The 16,602-nt window shown below is 50.8% G+C and overlaps 1 protein-coding gene across 1 annotated transcript; it reads right to left on the bottom strand.

Moving 5' to 3' along the window:
- Nucleotides 1-10,760: 10,760 nt before the first annotated feature.
- On the bottom strand, nucleotides 10,761-12,971 carry VOLCADRAFT_98970 (uncharacterized protein; the record flags this gene model as incomplete). The annotated part of the gene is made up of 5 exons (XM_002957790.1): nucleotides 10,761-11,165; nucleotides 11,983-12,018; nucleotides 12,185-12,231; nucleotides 12,400-12,546; nucleotides 12,764-12,971. The coding sequence occupies 5 exons, from the start codon at nucleotides 12,969-12,971 to the stop codon at nucleotides 10,761-10,763; spliced, it is 843 nt and encodes a 280-aa protein (XP_002957836.1).
- Nucleotides 12,972-16,602: the final 3,631 nt, after the last annotated feature.

Here is a 16,602-nt window from a genome sequence, read left to right as displayed (position 1 = left end):
AAAAAGGTATGTTGCGGTTCATAATGAATGGCCATACTGCCGTCCCTTTTCCTTGCTAGCCATGTGCATGCTGTGGGTGTATCATGATCACCCTCATTTCCCTCCCACGTCTGTCACCCTGATTACCCAGGAAGTTGTGTACCTTTATATGTGCTTAAAAGTGTCTGCCTCTATGTGTACACATGTGCAAGATACCGTTTCCAGCAATCATTTCGTCTGCTGTCACCATGCATGCTTTTTGAATATCATTCATCGCACACTCTGCACGATTTGCTTTCCCACTCCATCCCAGACAGATATAGCTAACAAGGAATAGGCGCTGACCTCAGGAGTGATGGCAGTGCACTCCTTGGGTAAGGTGAAAGCGGATTTCAGGAAGGCGAGCACATTTCCAGTGGCGACGGCAGCCCTTGCAGGTTGCATAGCAGTTCTTGCTCTATCTCTGCCTCTATCAAAATGTTTCCAAACGTCATCAACGGGCCTTCCACCCTTTTGGGGCGGGGCCCCAGCGCGAAGCGCCCAGGGGGGCCCCGACCTGTAGGATTGCCCATGTCCGTATGTGTGTGTGTGTGTGTGTGTGTTCGTGTGTGTGTGTGTGTGTGTGTGTGTTCGTGTTCGTGTGTGTGTAACGGACCAAACATAATATCTCGCCCGGCTGAAACGCGTTATAGGTACTATACAGCATTCTCTATTGCAAGGTATCTCGCATGTAGCCAACAAAAATCGTATGAGCACAAACAAGTTTGGCTGCCTCAATTGACCGAGGCCAAAGTCACATCAACGCCTCTCGCGCCAAATTTCATCCCGAAAGGTACCGCGTATCTCATATTTGAATTCTTAGATGACGGCGTATGATAACTCGAACTCCCGGGCCTTGAGTGTGTAACGGTCCAAACATAATATTTCACCCGGCTGAAACGCGTTATCAGTACTATACCGCATTCTCTATTGCAAGGTATCTCGCATGTAGCTAAAAAGACCGTATGAGCACAAACAAGTTTAGCTGCCTCCATTCACCGACCTCAAAAGTCACATCAACGCCTCTCGGGCTACATTTAATCTCAAAAGGTACCGCGTATCTCATAATTGAATTCTGAGATGACAGCGTATGATAATTTGAACACCCAGCTTGTTGCCCGCACGGGCATTCCGACTTGCCACCAGCAGGCCGACAAATTTGCTTACATTTCTCTATGAAATACGCAAGCTGCTCATTTGTACATTTCCTTAACCAATGCTCGGGGCCTCCGGAGACTTGCGGTGTGCCCCGATGAAGCTCTCGGCTGTGGAGCGGATTGCTGAGGCCGCTGGCGCATCGGGGATAAACATCACAGACAGCACCGGAATACACCCAACTTTCGTTACCATTTGCCCGCATGGGCATTCCGACTTGCGGTCTGCCGCACTGTCCATGCGGCATGTACCCGGCATGGATGCGATTCGCGTGGAGCCCGCAGGCGGTGCTGACGATTCCACCGGTGCAAGCTTAGCTCCCACACCATCAGCACTGCTGCAACAAAGCACATCTCCCACCGCGTTGACACTACCCATCAACTGTCACACGAGCCGCGGGGGGGCAGGGGGGCCCGCCCTTTTTCCGGCTTCGAGGAAGCCGACACCCGACTTGTTCTGAGCAGAAACACAGTCAATCTCTATGACTTCGGCAGCCCCCAGGTCGGGGCCAGTGGTTGCTGACATTTGACTTAATCTAATAACTTCATAGTGTAAAACGCAGTCTTTAAATGGCAAACGCATGCCTGGAATCTGTTTTTGACTTTCCGCCGTACAGCAAACGCGGAAATGCGGATTCTCTTTCCGCACTTCCGCCAATCTGGGCTTCGCTGCGGAAAGCGTGACGAAACCTACTTCCGCAGGTTTCCGTATCGGCTCGTTCCCTGGTTGCACTACCAAAGGCGCGACCGTTTGCTTGCACAAAAGTGTCGCTTCGCCAAACGCCTCCTCTTCCCGCGGCCGTGTCATGAGCCCAGCCTTGCAAGCTAAGTTTTATGATTTCAGTTCTTTCAATTACGGCAAAGGAGCCACCCACATTTCCGGCCTGCATGCCGCGTGCGGCTGTGGCCAACATGCCCACCTGCGCAACGCGCTGGCGCACCTCGGCCTTTTTTGCCAAGAAAATTTATATACACTTGTACACGCGCATTTTGTGAATCTCACGCGCGCACCCGCGCGGTAAAATTCGGTCCTGGCTTTTGGGGCGTCATGTACGGTCTGTTTATTCCGCACAGTACGACCGGACACATTTGTGCGAGGGGCTGCTTAAAAATCTTACAAATGAGGTATGTAGCTACATGTAGCTAATATAATTATTTTGAACGATCGGCCGTAATCAAAGTGGACATCCACTCAGTTAGTGGAACCAGTCCACTCCAAGAGTGGGCACAGTAGGGCCCCCTAAGGTGGATGTTCCCGCTTTCCATTATACATGCCACATTTCGATACCCTTGTTTTGATCCTTGCAAGGCCTTGCAAGGACCTAGGCCAAAGTAACGCCACATATGCAGCAGTTTTTTCATTCTTACGGGGAATTAGCAAGGTCCCCGTTTACGGAGGAAAGCCGGCGCTAAGAAAATCTGTTGCCGGGGATGCCGGCATAGCTCTTCCATATCCTGGCGAAAGTGCATTTTACGGATAGGAAACCACACAATATGGATCCTGAATCATTTATGGACGATGGCCTTTCCCAGAGAATTCTCATGCTTAATAAACCTCCCAGATACACCATGCATAATATTACCATGTACTCCCAGACATTCCCAGACACTCCAACGTACTTCAGCTTGCTGTAGTCTCCCACTACAAATACGTTTCTGTCCCTGTTGTGAGTGAAATAGGATAGATATTTCTAGAGTTCAACAAACATAGTTTAATTCAAAAGCATTTTGGATGGCCTGGTTTGGTGGCAGTGGAATGGGCCTTTACCATTCCAAAAATCTATCTTGCTTCACAGTAATTCAGCTGTTCATTTCGCTTCTGGCATTCTTTGGAGTGTACTGTTCTCAAGCCATTGGTAAGTCCTTGTGCAGTGGAAGCGAACGAAAAACACTATTATGGTCTTGAGTAAGGCAGCCTTTCCAGCAGATTCACAATCTTTTGCTTGGAGCCCTTGCATGGGTTCATGAATTATGTGGGCTATGGCCGCTTATAGCGATTGCCATCTGGGTGGTGTAAGGCAGGCACACATATTATTAGTTTCTTCCGGAAGCACCGCAAATTTGCTTAAATGCTTTGCTTGTGCTGGCTTGTGCTACTTTCCAGCAACTTCCTTGCTTCTATCCTTCTTGGCCGGAATGTTGTAAATCTACGAGTTACTCCGTGCCTCACGCTATACGGCTGCCTCGGCTCACGTTATGTTACAAGCAACTGAAGAATATGTCTTCCCGCCGCCACTTAAAGGAACCAAAGTACAGTTCCGTAAGTACGACAATTAATTCCAAAGACGATAGTGGAGAGAGGTCTGACCGGAATAACGTCCAATCCACAACACTCCCCCACGGGCAGACCTCCATCTGTAAAACGAAGAACAAGCACCACTCTAGCGCAGTCCCATCGCACGTGCGCACTTCTCAAACGAAGGCAAAGGCAACGCCTTCGTCAGGCAATCGGCCACCATATCTACCGACTTAACGTATTTGAATACAACTTCGCCTCACGCAGCATGCTCACGTCTATCTATGTGCGTTGACGTCAACCGAGCGGTCGACCTAGCGGAGACGATCGGGTTACCAACCATCTTGATTGCTGCTTGGTTGTCACACAAGATGCTAACCTTGGTGAGGCCCAACTTCAAATCACTACTTAAAACACGAAACCACAGGGCCTCCTTTGTAGCAGCACCGCACGACATATACTCACGACATATACACGACATATACTTCGGCGGTTGACATAGCCACCGTTGGCTGAAGACGGCTAGACCAGCTCAGCACACCACCCGCGTTTAGAAACATGTAACGGGTGGTAGAACGTCTCGTGTCGACACAACTAGCGTAATCCGAATCACAGTAGCCATGCAGAGGCTCTGCGGATTTCGCTGAAAACAAAATACACTTGGCGGTTGTACCTGCGACATATCGCAACACACCCTTCGCAGCTTCCCAATGCTGTACCGTTGGCTTGGACATATAACGGGACAGAGCCCCGACGGAATAAGCTAAATCAGGCCTCGTGCCCACCATAAGGTACAACAGGCTGCCTACCAGCTCTCCATAACGAAACTCCCCCACGTCCAACGGCTCCCCCTCAGCACGTAAAACAGTGCCCTTGGACATTGGCACCAGCCGCGGATTTGCGTCAGCCATGCCGTACTTCTTTATTAAGTCCACAGCAAAACGATGCTGTGACAATTTTAGGCTACACTGCGCATGGTCACGCTCAATCTCGAAGCCCAAAAATACCCGAGCCTCCCCTAAATCTCGGATATCAAACAACTTATTTAATTTTGACTTTAATCTTTGAACAACCGCTAGATCCTTGGCCGCAATTAATTGATCGTCCACATAAACTAGCACGTACACGCGCTCTCCCTGGACATCCTTGAAAAACAGACCAGGATCAGCTTGAGAAATTAAAAAGCCCATATCAACCAGCTCCTTTTTCAAACGAGCATACCACGCACGCGGAGCCTGCTTAAGCCCGTGAAGAGCCTTACCTAGCTTACACGCCAAAAAGGGGGCTCCCTGTTCGTAGCCAGGGGGTTGCTGCACGTAAACTACCTCATCCAGCGTGCTGTTAAGAAACGCTGTCTTAACGTCCAACTGATGCAACTCTAGGTCACGCACTGCCACAACAGACAGCAGGGCACGCAGGGTGGTGTGCTTGCTTACTGGGGCAAACACATCCTCATAGTCCCTCCCTTCCACCTGCACGAACCCCTTAGCGACCAGTCGCGCCTTATAGCGAACAATATCACCCTTTTCGTCTCGCTTCAAGGTATAAACCCACTTGACCGGTAACGGACGTACTCCCTTAGGCGGCATGTCCAACTCCCACACAGCGTGCAACTGCATAGAAGCCATTTCCTGGTCCATCGCCTGCTTCCACATAGGCCAGGCTGGAGAACGTTTAGCTTCCTTGTAGGTCCTTGGCTCCTCCAGAACTGCCACCATATTCAACCGTTCTGGCGGTTTCCCCTTGTTGGACCGTTCTGAGTGACGTAGCTGTTGTCCTTGACCACTAGGCTCCTCGAGGCCCGGTTGAGGAGGATTAACTCCAGGTGACTCTCCCCCATCCGGATTCACTTCCTGGTTTACTTCCACCTCCTCTTCCAGGCCTTCTTCTAAATACTCTACCAGGTCCCCTTCACTCTCAGGATCACTAGAATCCTCCACCTCGTCTTCTCCTTCTTCGTTAATCAAAGGGGGTAACTCCTCATCATCTTCACCTAGGTACCGGTCTGACTCTTGTTCCTTCAAACCGAATACATGCTCCTGAAACTTGACGTCGCGGCTCACGATATGGCCGCCATAGGGCAACACAACACGATATGCCTTGGTGTCAGGCTCGTAGCCCCCGAACACTCCTTTTATTGACCGCGGCTCTAGTTTTGACTGTTGGGAATCAGGTACGCGCACATACACCACACAGCCAAACACTCGCAGATTCGACACATCTGGCACTTCTCCATAAAAGCGCTCATAGGTCAAGTCCCGGTACGGCGAACGATTTCGTAAGTAGTTCGCTGTAAGCACGGCGTATGACCACATATTCGTGGGCAATTTGCTCTCATATAGCATCGACCGCACCTTTTCCAACAACGTCCGGTTCAATCGTTCTGCCCGTCCGTTCTGCTGCGGGGTATACGGGGCAGTGGTCTGGTTCTGAATGCCCTTCCACCCATAATAATCACACAATTCGGCATTTAGAAACTCACGCCCACGATCCATCCTCACCGCCTCCACTTTTCGTCCACAATTGCTCTCGAGCAGCTGGAGCTGCGTCTGGACAGTCTTAGACGCTTCACCCTTATTTTTCAGAAGAGCGATTTGGGAAAGTCCAGAGTAGTCGTCCAGGAAGGTCGCTATGTAATAGTTCCCGCCCATTGACTCCACCGACATCGGACCGCACAGGTCCATGTGGACTAAATCTAAGCACTCCTTCGCACATGATTCAGACTCTGGGAACGGCTTACATGGGTGCCGGCCGAAGCACTACCGGCTTCTCGCAATTTTTCAGCTGACACGTTTAACCCCCGCACCATTTCCTCATTCTTCAAGCGCACCATATTGCCGTAGCTCAGGTGGCCAAAACGTGCATGCCACAGCTTCACGTGAAGATCAGCCGGAGTTGTAGGTAGGGCTACTGGTACGTGTGGACTCCACTCGCGCGCACTCAATTTGTAAATTGAATCTTTGCAATCTGTGCTAAAGAACCATCCCTCCTGGTCATTTTGCACCGTCATGTAGGTAGTGCGCCCAGTAAACGTAGCTCCACGCACTGTAAGCTGCCGAAGAGATAGTAACCGGTATCCAAAGCCTGGAACGAAGGATACACCCTTGAACTTAATCGTTCGTTTCTCGTAGTACATCCTTTTCGTGTCCCAAACCTTGCCCAGTTCTAGAATCACATCTCCGTAGCCCACGGCGTACATTACGTGTTCACCCAGGTCTACAGATACACGACGGATCAGGTTTACCACTCGGTGAAGAACAAACTGATCCCCCTTAATTAGCCCATTGGATTTCCGTCCTCCTAAAAACGAAACCCATATTTTGCCAAAGAGGCCACCGGCATTTAATGCTAGCCATAACGACGGGAGATGTAGGACTTTCTGTTGCCTTGCTTGCTGGCAGCCCGTACTGGCCGCTTGGAGGACCCACCCATGCACGTCATGTTGTACCCACTCTCACTCTGTCCCTCCTCAGTCATGCCATCCTGGCTCCCTTCCTCCACGACTGCACTATCCTCTTTCCCTCCCCCCTCTTTCCCTCCCTCCTCACCCCCTCCCTCCTCCTCTTTCCCACCCTCCTCGCCCCCCACCTCCTCCTCTTTCCCACCCTCCTCGGCCCCTCCCTCCTCCTCGCCCCCTCCCCCCTCCTCTTTCCCTCCCTCCTCGCCCCCTCCCTCCTCCTTGCCGCCTGACCACCCCCTCTATCGGGGGCATTGGCACCTGCTGCTGCTGCCAACAGGTTAAACCCGCCCTCCACAGCAGCTGTCAATGGGCTATCATGAAAATTGGTACCCAATACTGCTGCTGCCGGGTTGAACCCTTCCCCCGCTCTCACCACCACTGCTGTTGCTGCTGCCGTCTGATCACTCCTGTATCATGAGCTACTGCCAGCGTCACCAGCTCGTCACGCGCACCAGGCTGTTGCAGTGCACGCACAGCGACCTCCAAGTCATCTAAGACCTGGGTAAGCCGCCGGTGCAGTTCTGGACGTGACTTCAGCAACTGGTGCACGTTCCTGCAGGACTTAATCGTTCTGCCCTGAACGGGGTTGAGTAGCCACGAGACATAGCCGATGCCAAGGTTGCTCGCATCAGTAAGGACGTCAACGGCATGCTGTTCCAACGGCATTGCCACCAGTCACTTGTTCCAGGCACTTCGAGCAGGCCAGGTGCCGCAGGTCACGAGCCCGCGCGGTCTGCTCTTTGGTGATCTGATGCTTCTCGCTTGTGAAAAGAAGCATATACCACGCTGCACTAAGTGGCCTGATGAAAATAGCCTCCTGAAAGACAATCCTCGCCGCGTATGTCCTAAAAGGCCCTCTAATTCTTGCTGTTTTTCCTGAGAGACCGGCGCCACGCTGCTATGAAAGTTTTCGCAAAGACGTAAACATGCTAGGCCTATGGATGATGTAAGGCGCGTCTTTTGGCCAGAATTGGGTCGCAATGAGCAGGTCAAAGCACAGCAGCGCTTATCTACTTTAGGGTGCATTTCCAGTGCGGAATTAAGGCCAGGGATTAGGGCACGGAATTCTTTGGTACGAGCATACCACATAGTTTCGTTCCATAAGGAAACCAAAGGTTGGAAAAGCGAGGTAAGTTTGCCAACAACTTAGCCGTTTGAGCAAGTATCGATGGAGGACAGAGGGTTAATCCCTGGCCTTAATCCGCACTGGAAATGCACCCTTAGGCATTCTTCTTACTGTACAAAAATCTTACAAATGAGGTATGTAGCTACATGTAGCTAATATAATTATTTTGAACGATCGGCCGTAATCAAAGTGGACATCCACTCAGTTAGTGGAACCAGTCCACTCCAAGAGTGGGCACAGTAGGGCCCCCTAAGGTGGATGTTCCCGCTTTCCATTATACATGCCACATTTCCATACCCTTGTTTTGATCCTTGCAAGGCCTTGCAAGGACCTAGGCCAAAGTAACGCCACATATGCAGCAGTTTTTTCATTCTTACGGGGAATTAGCAAGGTCCCCGTTTACGGAGGAAAGCCGGCGCTAAGAAAATCTGTTGCCGGGGATGCCGGCATAGCTCTTCCATATCCTGGCGAAAGTGCATTTTACGGATAGGAAACCACACAATATGGATCCTGAATCATTTATGGACGATGGCCTTTCCCAGAGAATTCTCATGCTTAATAAACCTCCCAGATACACCGTGCATAATATTACCATGTACTCCCAGACATTCCCAGACACTCCAACGTACTTCAGCTTGCTGTAGTCTCCCACTACAAATACGTTTCTGTCCCTGTTGTGAGTGAAATAGGATAGATCTTTCTAGAGTTCAACAAACATAGTTTAATTCAAAAGCATTTTGGATGGCCTGGTTTGGTGGCAGTGGAATGGGCCTTTACCATTCCAAAAATCTATCTTGCTTCACAGTAATTCAGCTGTTCATTTCGCTTCTGGCACTCTTTGGAGTGTACTGTTCTCAAGCCATTGGTAAGTCCTTGTGCAGTGGAAGCGAACGAAAAACACTATTATGGTCTTGAGTAAGGCAGCCTTTCCAGCAGATTCACAATCTTTTGCTTGGAGCCCTTGCATGGGTTCATGAATTATGTGGGCTATGGCCGCTTATAGCGATTGCCATCTGGGTGGTGTAAGGCAGGCACACATATTATTAGTTTCTTCCGGAAGCACCGCAAACCCTATCCTTCTTGGCCGGAACGTAACCATTTTATACAAATCGCACTTGTTGTGTACCGGGCATATTCCTGCTAATTTGTAGACATGTGCTGTGAATGCATGAACTGACCCATTCTGGACGGACTTGAACTAATGCAGGTGGCACACCACCTCCAACTGCAGGCGAGTACTTAGTGCAAAATCGTCTTGTCCATGTAAGAGGTCTGGCATTGAGGTTACATGGTGGACAGATGGCCTTCTGTCCAGGCCTGCTGTCCTAGGACAGATGCTGTCGCAAGACTTGGTTGGATGGGCGGGAGTGTCCATACAATTGAGGAATGACGTCTAGTCGAACACGGAGGGGGGTTAAGAACGTTTGTAATTCACTCAAATTTGGATAACCATTAGAATGTTCTTTGGCCGTTCTAAGAACGTTCGTATGACCTCCGTTTATCTTAAACCATTCTTTTACTTTCTTTAGCATTCTTTATGGCCCAGAAGTCTTATGGATTCTCTATGATTCATTGGGGTGTTCTTATACGCTCGTGTGGGCAGGCAACTAGCCAATTTCTCCAAGTCCTTACTCCCCACACTCTTGGTTTGCTTGCGTGGCCTGCCATCCAACGCCCGAGGCACTAGAAGGCCTTTTATTTTTATTGTTTCCATAATTCCAGTGCCTAGGGCCCCCTAGGGCGGTGAACCCTCTTAGGATCCTAGGAGGAGAGGCCTCTGAACCCCTGTAGTAACGAGGGGGTGTAGTAGCTGGTACACAGTACGGCTCTACAAATAGGCGCGTAGCGCGACCACCAGCATCTCGAGAGGCCTTTTCAGCGGCCAGCTACTACAGGGGGTCAGTAAGCCCACCCCACGGTAGGGAGTGAACCATGTAAAGGGAGGTGGCAACACGGGCATGTCTGAAGCAGGACAGCGGGTGTGCAACCTTACCCTGGGAAAGGGTAGTACTTGGAGACATGGGAGAGAAGATAGTCCAGGCTTGCATAAATGCGCCCGAAGAAGCTTAAAAGAAAATATGGGGGCCCTGGTGAAGCAGCTGACCGCGTACAAAAAGTATATAGATGTGGAAGGTGCCGAAGTACGTCGGTGAAACATAATGTCACATTATGTTTGCCACGGTGGCAGGACTGGAGAGCATAGTGCAGCGGTAGATTGTGAGTGTAGTTGAACGGGCTGCTGCGGAGGCTGTGGCTGCTGCGTGCCGTGATGAAGTGGCTGAGGAGCACCGGATGCGATGGACTTGGCAGGTCCTGCCGCCTCGCCGGCGTTCGGCGCTCGGGCGAATTTACATTGTGGGCGCGTCGCGTTGCTTAGCTTGCAACGTGACGCATCAGTTGTAACGACGCAAATGCCAATCTGAGCATCCCGGGTTACGCCTTTGCTGTGTTACATCAGTCCTCAGTTCACTTCTTGTAACGAAGGTCCAAGCTAGGTCCAAGCCCTCTCGCTTGGAGAGATATGCAAACAAACGTCATGATAGGTAAACTCGCATGCTACCGAGCATTCAACCGAGCACGCTACGAGCAGTCCTTGTAAGCAGCAGCATACCACCCAAAACGCTGGTGTCGGTATCGGCTGTTCCAAAAAGGTGTTCCAAGCCATCAGCGGCGTCCATGTCACCCACACGGCTCTGAACGACTTTCCTGTTCTTATGTTTAATTTGTGTATGTTATATTTAATTTGCGTCAGTTAGTAATGTGACTTTAGTCGGAACAGGGTGCTGTTTGCGTTGCGCTGCCAAAAGCAGGCGCCTCTTCTTTTCGGAAAGTGCCGCTTCGCCAGACGCTTCCTCTTCCCGCGGCTGTTCCATGACCCCGGTCTTGCAAGCAAAGTTGTATGCTTTCAGTTACGTCAAAACAGCCACCCATTCGTCGGGGCCTGCTTGCCGCGTGCGGCTGTGGCCACCATGCCCTCCGGCGCAGCACGCTGGCACAGCGCAGCCTTTCGCCAAACAAATTACATACACTTGTACGCGCGCATTTCGGGATTCGCACGCGCGCATCCGCGCGGTAAAATTCGCGCCTGGCTTTGGGCGTCTTGTACGGAGGGTTTATTCGGCACAGTACGACCGGACACAATTGTGCGAGGGGCTGCTTAAAGAAGCTTCCCTACAAACGCGGAGGGGGGTTAAGAACGTTCTTAAGTCGTTCCTAGCCCAGCCAAATTGATAAAATTGATTAACCATTAGAACGTTCTTACACCGTTCTAAGAACGTTCTAAGAACGTTTGTATGACCTCCATTTATCTTAAAACCATTCTTTGAAATTCTTTAGCATTCTTTAAGACCCAGCAGTCTTATGTACTCTCTTCCATTCTTTGGGGTGTTCTTATACATTCTTAGGCCAACTTATTGATTCTTTGTCTAAAGCATACTTAGCTGCTCTTTGACCAGTTTTAACCATTCTTACCATAGGTTTGCTAAGTATGGCACTCATTCTTAAGTCATATCCTCAAGAAATTCTTTTTGCTGCTTAGATTCTTAAGCCTTAAAAATGTGGGATTCTTAAGGGGTGGTCGTGATGAAAAGGCCACTCAGACACATTTGCCGACCTCTGCTTTCTCACCTGTATTTCTATTGGTAGGCGCCCATTTCTGAGGTATCCGCAGATATCGTAGGAAAACCATGCATTGAAATTCATATTAGTAGATGTTCTACGTTGGGGACGAACCTAAGACTACAAAACTCATGAGCATCATGTACCCTATGCTGCAAGAAAGGACGTCACAGATGGTTAAAAACAATCACAAGACATATCTTGTCAATCTATGCTAATAACGTGTCCGGTACACTATGAGCTGCGCCAAGTGCCGTACACATAACATATGTGCGTGTACGACAAGCAACTCAACACCTGTTCAGCAACTCAGCTACCAGCCCTGGCCCCTGTACAAAAAACTGGCATGCAGCCTGACATGGCCACATACCTGCTGCAGCCCACTGCCCAACACCATCCCTGGCTGCTGCAGCCGCATGAAAAACAAGGGGCGCCCCGAGGCCACTGCCATGTTTAGCTGAATCCAAATGAAAGCATCCTTGCTTGCCATGGAGAGCCTGGCAGACTCATGTGTTTTCTACAAGCCCCCACCAGAAGAGTTTGGGGCTACTGAAACTGTAGCAGACGCTCACCTGGGGGGACGACTGGCTTTGCGTAAGCATGGAATTTAGAGTCCTCGCTTAGGCAGGAAGAAGTCCAACCCAGCAACAAGCACTAGCATACATAGACCGGTACGAAACAATCGGAGACGGCGGCAGCAGAGTCTTGAACTCTAAACAGCAAGTAGTCGTGATACTCAAGTGCCTGGCCATAGCACCCCGCCCGGGTAGCTTATATCTCGGCCTACCTGCCGGTGATTCCCTACTACGGTCCTGCCGTGCTAGGATACTGTCGGTGTATCCTCCGGTGGCAGGGTGGTACAGGAGGGTACCCTCCGGTGGCAGGGTGGTACAGGAGGGTACCCTCCGGTGGCAGGGTGGTACAGGAGGGTATCCTCCGGTGGCAGGGTGGTACAGGAGGGTATCCTCCGGTGGCAGGGTGGTACAGGAGGGTATCCTCCGGTGGCAGGGTGGTACAGGAGGGTACCCTCCGGTGGCAAGGTGGTACAGGAGGGTATCCTCCGGTGGCAGGGTGGTACAGGAGGGTACCCTCCGGTGCCACCCCTTTGACACCGAAGGTTCTTCCCAAAGGGGAGGAAGCTCTTCCCTTACGGTCTCCCTCCCGTGTCCCTTGGGTGTCCCTTCCACGTGTCCCTTTGGTGTTGTTGTAGACTTCAGACGACACAACCACATAATGGGGGCATCGAAAGATACCGATTGAGACAAGTGTCTTGAATAAATAGTCATCAGTGACTCCACTTGGGCCTCGTGCCGGTAAGAATCCCCAGTACGACTGGGCGGCGCCATATCCAGAAGCCATAGTTTGCAGGAACTACTCTCGCTCGGTCAGACGAAACAGGGACGCAGGTCCCAGCTTTACGTAGGTAAAACCCCCGCCCATACGCAGGTATGGACTTCCGCAGCGGTGCGGCAATAAGGTGGCGGACGACTAACAGTAGTCGCTTTAGCCGCCTGCAGCTAACAGTAGCCGCAACGCGCCCATATGCAGATATGGACTTCCGCAGTAGTGTGGCACTCGAATGGCGGACGACTAACAGTAGTCGCTTTAGCCGCCGTCGCCCATAGACTTCCGCAGCAGTGCGGCACGTGAATGGCGGACGACTAACAGTAGTCGCTTTAGCCGCCTGCGCCTATGGACTTCCGCAACGGTGCGGCGTTTGAATGGTGGACGACTAACAGTAGTCGCTTTAGCCGCCGGCGCCCATGGACTTCCGCAGCAGTGTGGCATTAAGGTGGCAGACGACTAACAGTAGTCGCTTTAGCTGCCACAGCTAACAGTAGCCGCAATTAAACTAATAGCAGTATTAGTTAAAACCTGTAATCACCGACCACGGAATTGATGGGTGTTAGTTAGTAATATTGAAGTTCGGTAAATCGGAGTGGACGAGATAACCACCGACAGTTAGGATTCGGCGCCCAAACTGTTGCAGAACACCTTTACAGGATACAACAACTATTTCCCCCCTTAATGCGACGTGCCCGTCGCATACGGATCGCTATGCAAAACAAGATTAGTAATACCAGCTAACGCGCTGCCACCTGGGACTGCACCCTAAGATGAGCCGCATCGAGCAACGGTTTAAGGTCTGGGGTGAAGTTACGCGCCGGTTCCCAGCTGTTGTGTTCCAATCCGCGCCAAGTATAAGTTCCTAAGCCAATCCGCGCCAAGTATAAGTTCGACTCCGGCGTTAGCTTGCTTTAACACGAGCAGTTTGACTGTGTCATGAAAAGATGCTATCCGCAACTTGGCGTGTATCAAGCCCTCAATGAGCTCGGAGGTTCCGAACAAGAAGTTGAACACGGCCGAATAGCGAGCCCCATGTTGCGAGCTGCCTCGGAGGAAATGAATCCATCAGCCGTGCCCTTGCAGTCGGCACCGGAATCGATAAGTGCGCTGCAAGGCGTTTGGCATAAGAATGCGCCAAAAATCATGGACTGTGAGGAGCCAATACTGTTCAGCTGAACCTCTTTAGCTGGCGGGTCATACCAAAGCTGGATAGGCCACGGAATACCGGGCATTTCCTGACGACTATTACCGTAATGCTATGGCCGATTGGTGACACCGGTAGCACCAGTAGCAAAGGATAATCCGGGCTGGGATTGAGCGGCGGCCATCACCAATCCCTGTACGTTTGGATCCAGGTCGGGTGCCGGACTACCTAACTCGCAGAAAAGCACACATAAAGCAATATTTCCTGCCAAACTTTACATTATATAGTCATTACATTAATAATGCCTACGACCTCTACACCGTCTTCATTAATGTCGCTAATGGCTTCAGTGAAATTTAGTATCTGCTTTAATGGCCTTCAATGCTTTGGGAGCTTCGGGTCCGAATGTTTTGCAGCGTTTGGTCCGGTCAGGAACAGTCCGATTCCTCGTTGACTTCCGGGCGAGAGCTTCCTAACAGTATCCATGGCATTAAAGTACTATGATATGGGTAACATGTATGTCTCCTGTAAGATTCTAGCGGCTTTGGCATGGACAGTCCATTTTTGGCTGGAGGAATGAACTTGTACGGTTGGAACATTATTTATTCTTAACTTTCAGGACCACGAACATTTTTTCATTCCGAATTCGGAATATATTCCGCAAAAAAATAACGCTGGGGGCAGTCCGGTTGGCGGCTTTCACCAATTCGGTGGCAATGGGAAAAAGTGGACGGGGTAACACCAAACCGTATCACCAATTCCGGTGTTGGAAAGATTAATTCTAGAAGCGTTTTTTACTTTCACCAATCCAGAAATCACCAATCGGCCATAGCATTACGGTATCGTCTGCTTTCTTTAAGAACAGTTACGTCCCTACGGTAGCAGCTGGTGTCCTGCCGCTCGCATACGTCTTCGTCTTTCAACTTGAGACCATTTCGGTACTACAAAAACCGCTGAAGTGGTTTCGGGACGCATACGCTTGCAGCGCAGGTAATGCTTATGCCAAAGCTCAATTTTGGTGTATGGGGGTTTGAATCCGGGCTGAGCAGCTAGCCAGACCAAGAACCGGGACGAGAAACCCAAAACGCGTTCGTTACAGTACAACTAATATGGACAAGGCACCGGGGACGCGGACATATGGTTGGGGATAAGAGATGCCCAGCCTGCCTGCCAGAGCCCGCATGCTACTTCGTGCGGCCCTTCCGGGCTACCGTGCTCTTCCGCATTGGTAACCTGCAGGCAGCCGACGGCCTCGCTTGGGTTACTTTGGCCCCACGCCTAACCCAGCGAAACATCCCCCGTGCCTCTAAACTAAAAGGCTGGCCTCTCACAAAACCAGGAACCCAAAGTTCGGAAGGGAGGGCGGGTGGGAAAGAAAAGGACGTCAAATTCACACCGCTGACCAAAGGACAATAACAGCGGCAGCTAGCAGCTGTTCTGGTAAAGAGGGCTCGTATCAACTAGTAGCCGAGTCCGAGATCGTCCGGAAGATAAATCGACAAGACTAAACACCACCGATCAAATAGCAATTCAAACTACAACCAACTAACTGCACCGTACGACGCCGCTCTGACGCCCCTCTTCAAACCACATTTTCGGCTACGCCTAAAATAAGATATTTGCCCAGACAAACTCGCCAGAGACATCGGAGGTCAAAAACGAACTTGATAGGGAGGCAAAGCGTGTACAAAGACTATTGTCGCCAGAGTTGTTACAAGCAGTGTCAAAGGTGAACTGCCGTCCCAACATGTTCTCCACGTTACGAAACTCGCCCGGGAGGAACATGTGATCACAGCTAAGCGGATCAAATACGGGCAACAAGGACTCTCTGATTTGCAAGCTAGCCGAGTCCTTAGGACATTCCGGTTGCTCACAGCCCCCAACACTCGCTTGCCGACCCGCTAATCAGCCATGGTATTCTCCATCTTCGCGGCAAGGGACAGCGTCTTCTCGGTGTTAGCCTTGAGGTGTCGTATGCAGTCTGGCTTGTGCTCCGCCCAGCTCTGATGGGCGGGCTTTTATGCGACGGCATTTGCGGCAAGTGTTTGCCGCACACTGGCGGCACACACTTGCCGCCAGCTGTTCTTGCTCCAGACGCGCCTTCTTGGGCCGATTGGCGGGTTGCCAACCCTGCGAATTGCGATCAGAGGATGAACACTTAAATTTATTGAAGGGCTTTTTAGCAGTGATTGCATTAAGGTCAGCGCTTACTGCGTGTACGGTAGGCTTGTCTTTGCCCGACTGCCACCGGATCTCTTGTCCAACAGTGTAAAGGATTAGCTTTCATGGCGTGTTCGCAAACTATCATGAGCAGCCATAGCCGTGTTGTGTTGCGTATCGCCGTATTGCAACAAAAAGGCAGCACATAAAGAATCACATGTCAAAAGCTTCTTGCCCAATCTGTGCTCCCCGAAAATGTCCGTGGCCCAGACTTGAGCTTTGCCCGATACGAAGTAGACAAAGTGCTCTAACGGGTCCATTTGCACTAAGTCAAAGTAT

Source organism: Volvox carteri, assembly GCF_000143455.1.
Source record: "Volvox carteri f. nagariensis unplaced genomic scaffold VOLCAscaffold_80, whole genome shotgun sequence".
NCBI classification, from domain to species: domain Eukaryota; kingdom Viridiplantae; phylum Chlorophyta; class Chlorophyceae; order Chlamydomonadales; family Volvocaceae; genus Volvox; species Volvox carteri.
Note: the sequence above shows the minus strand (reverse complement) of the source record. Positions and strands in the feature narration are given on the sequence as shown.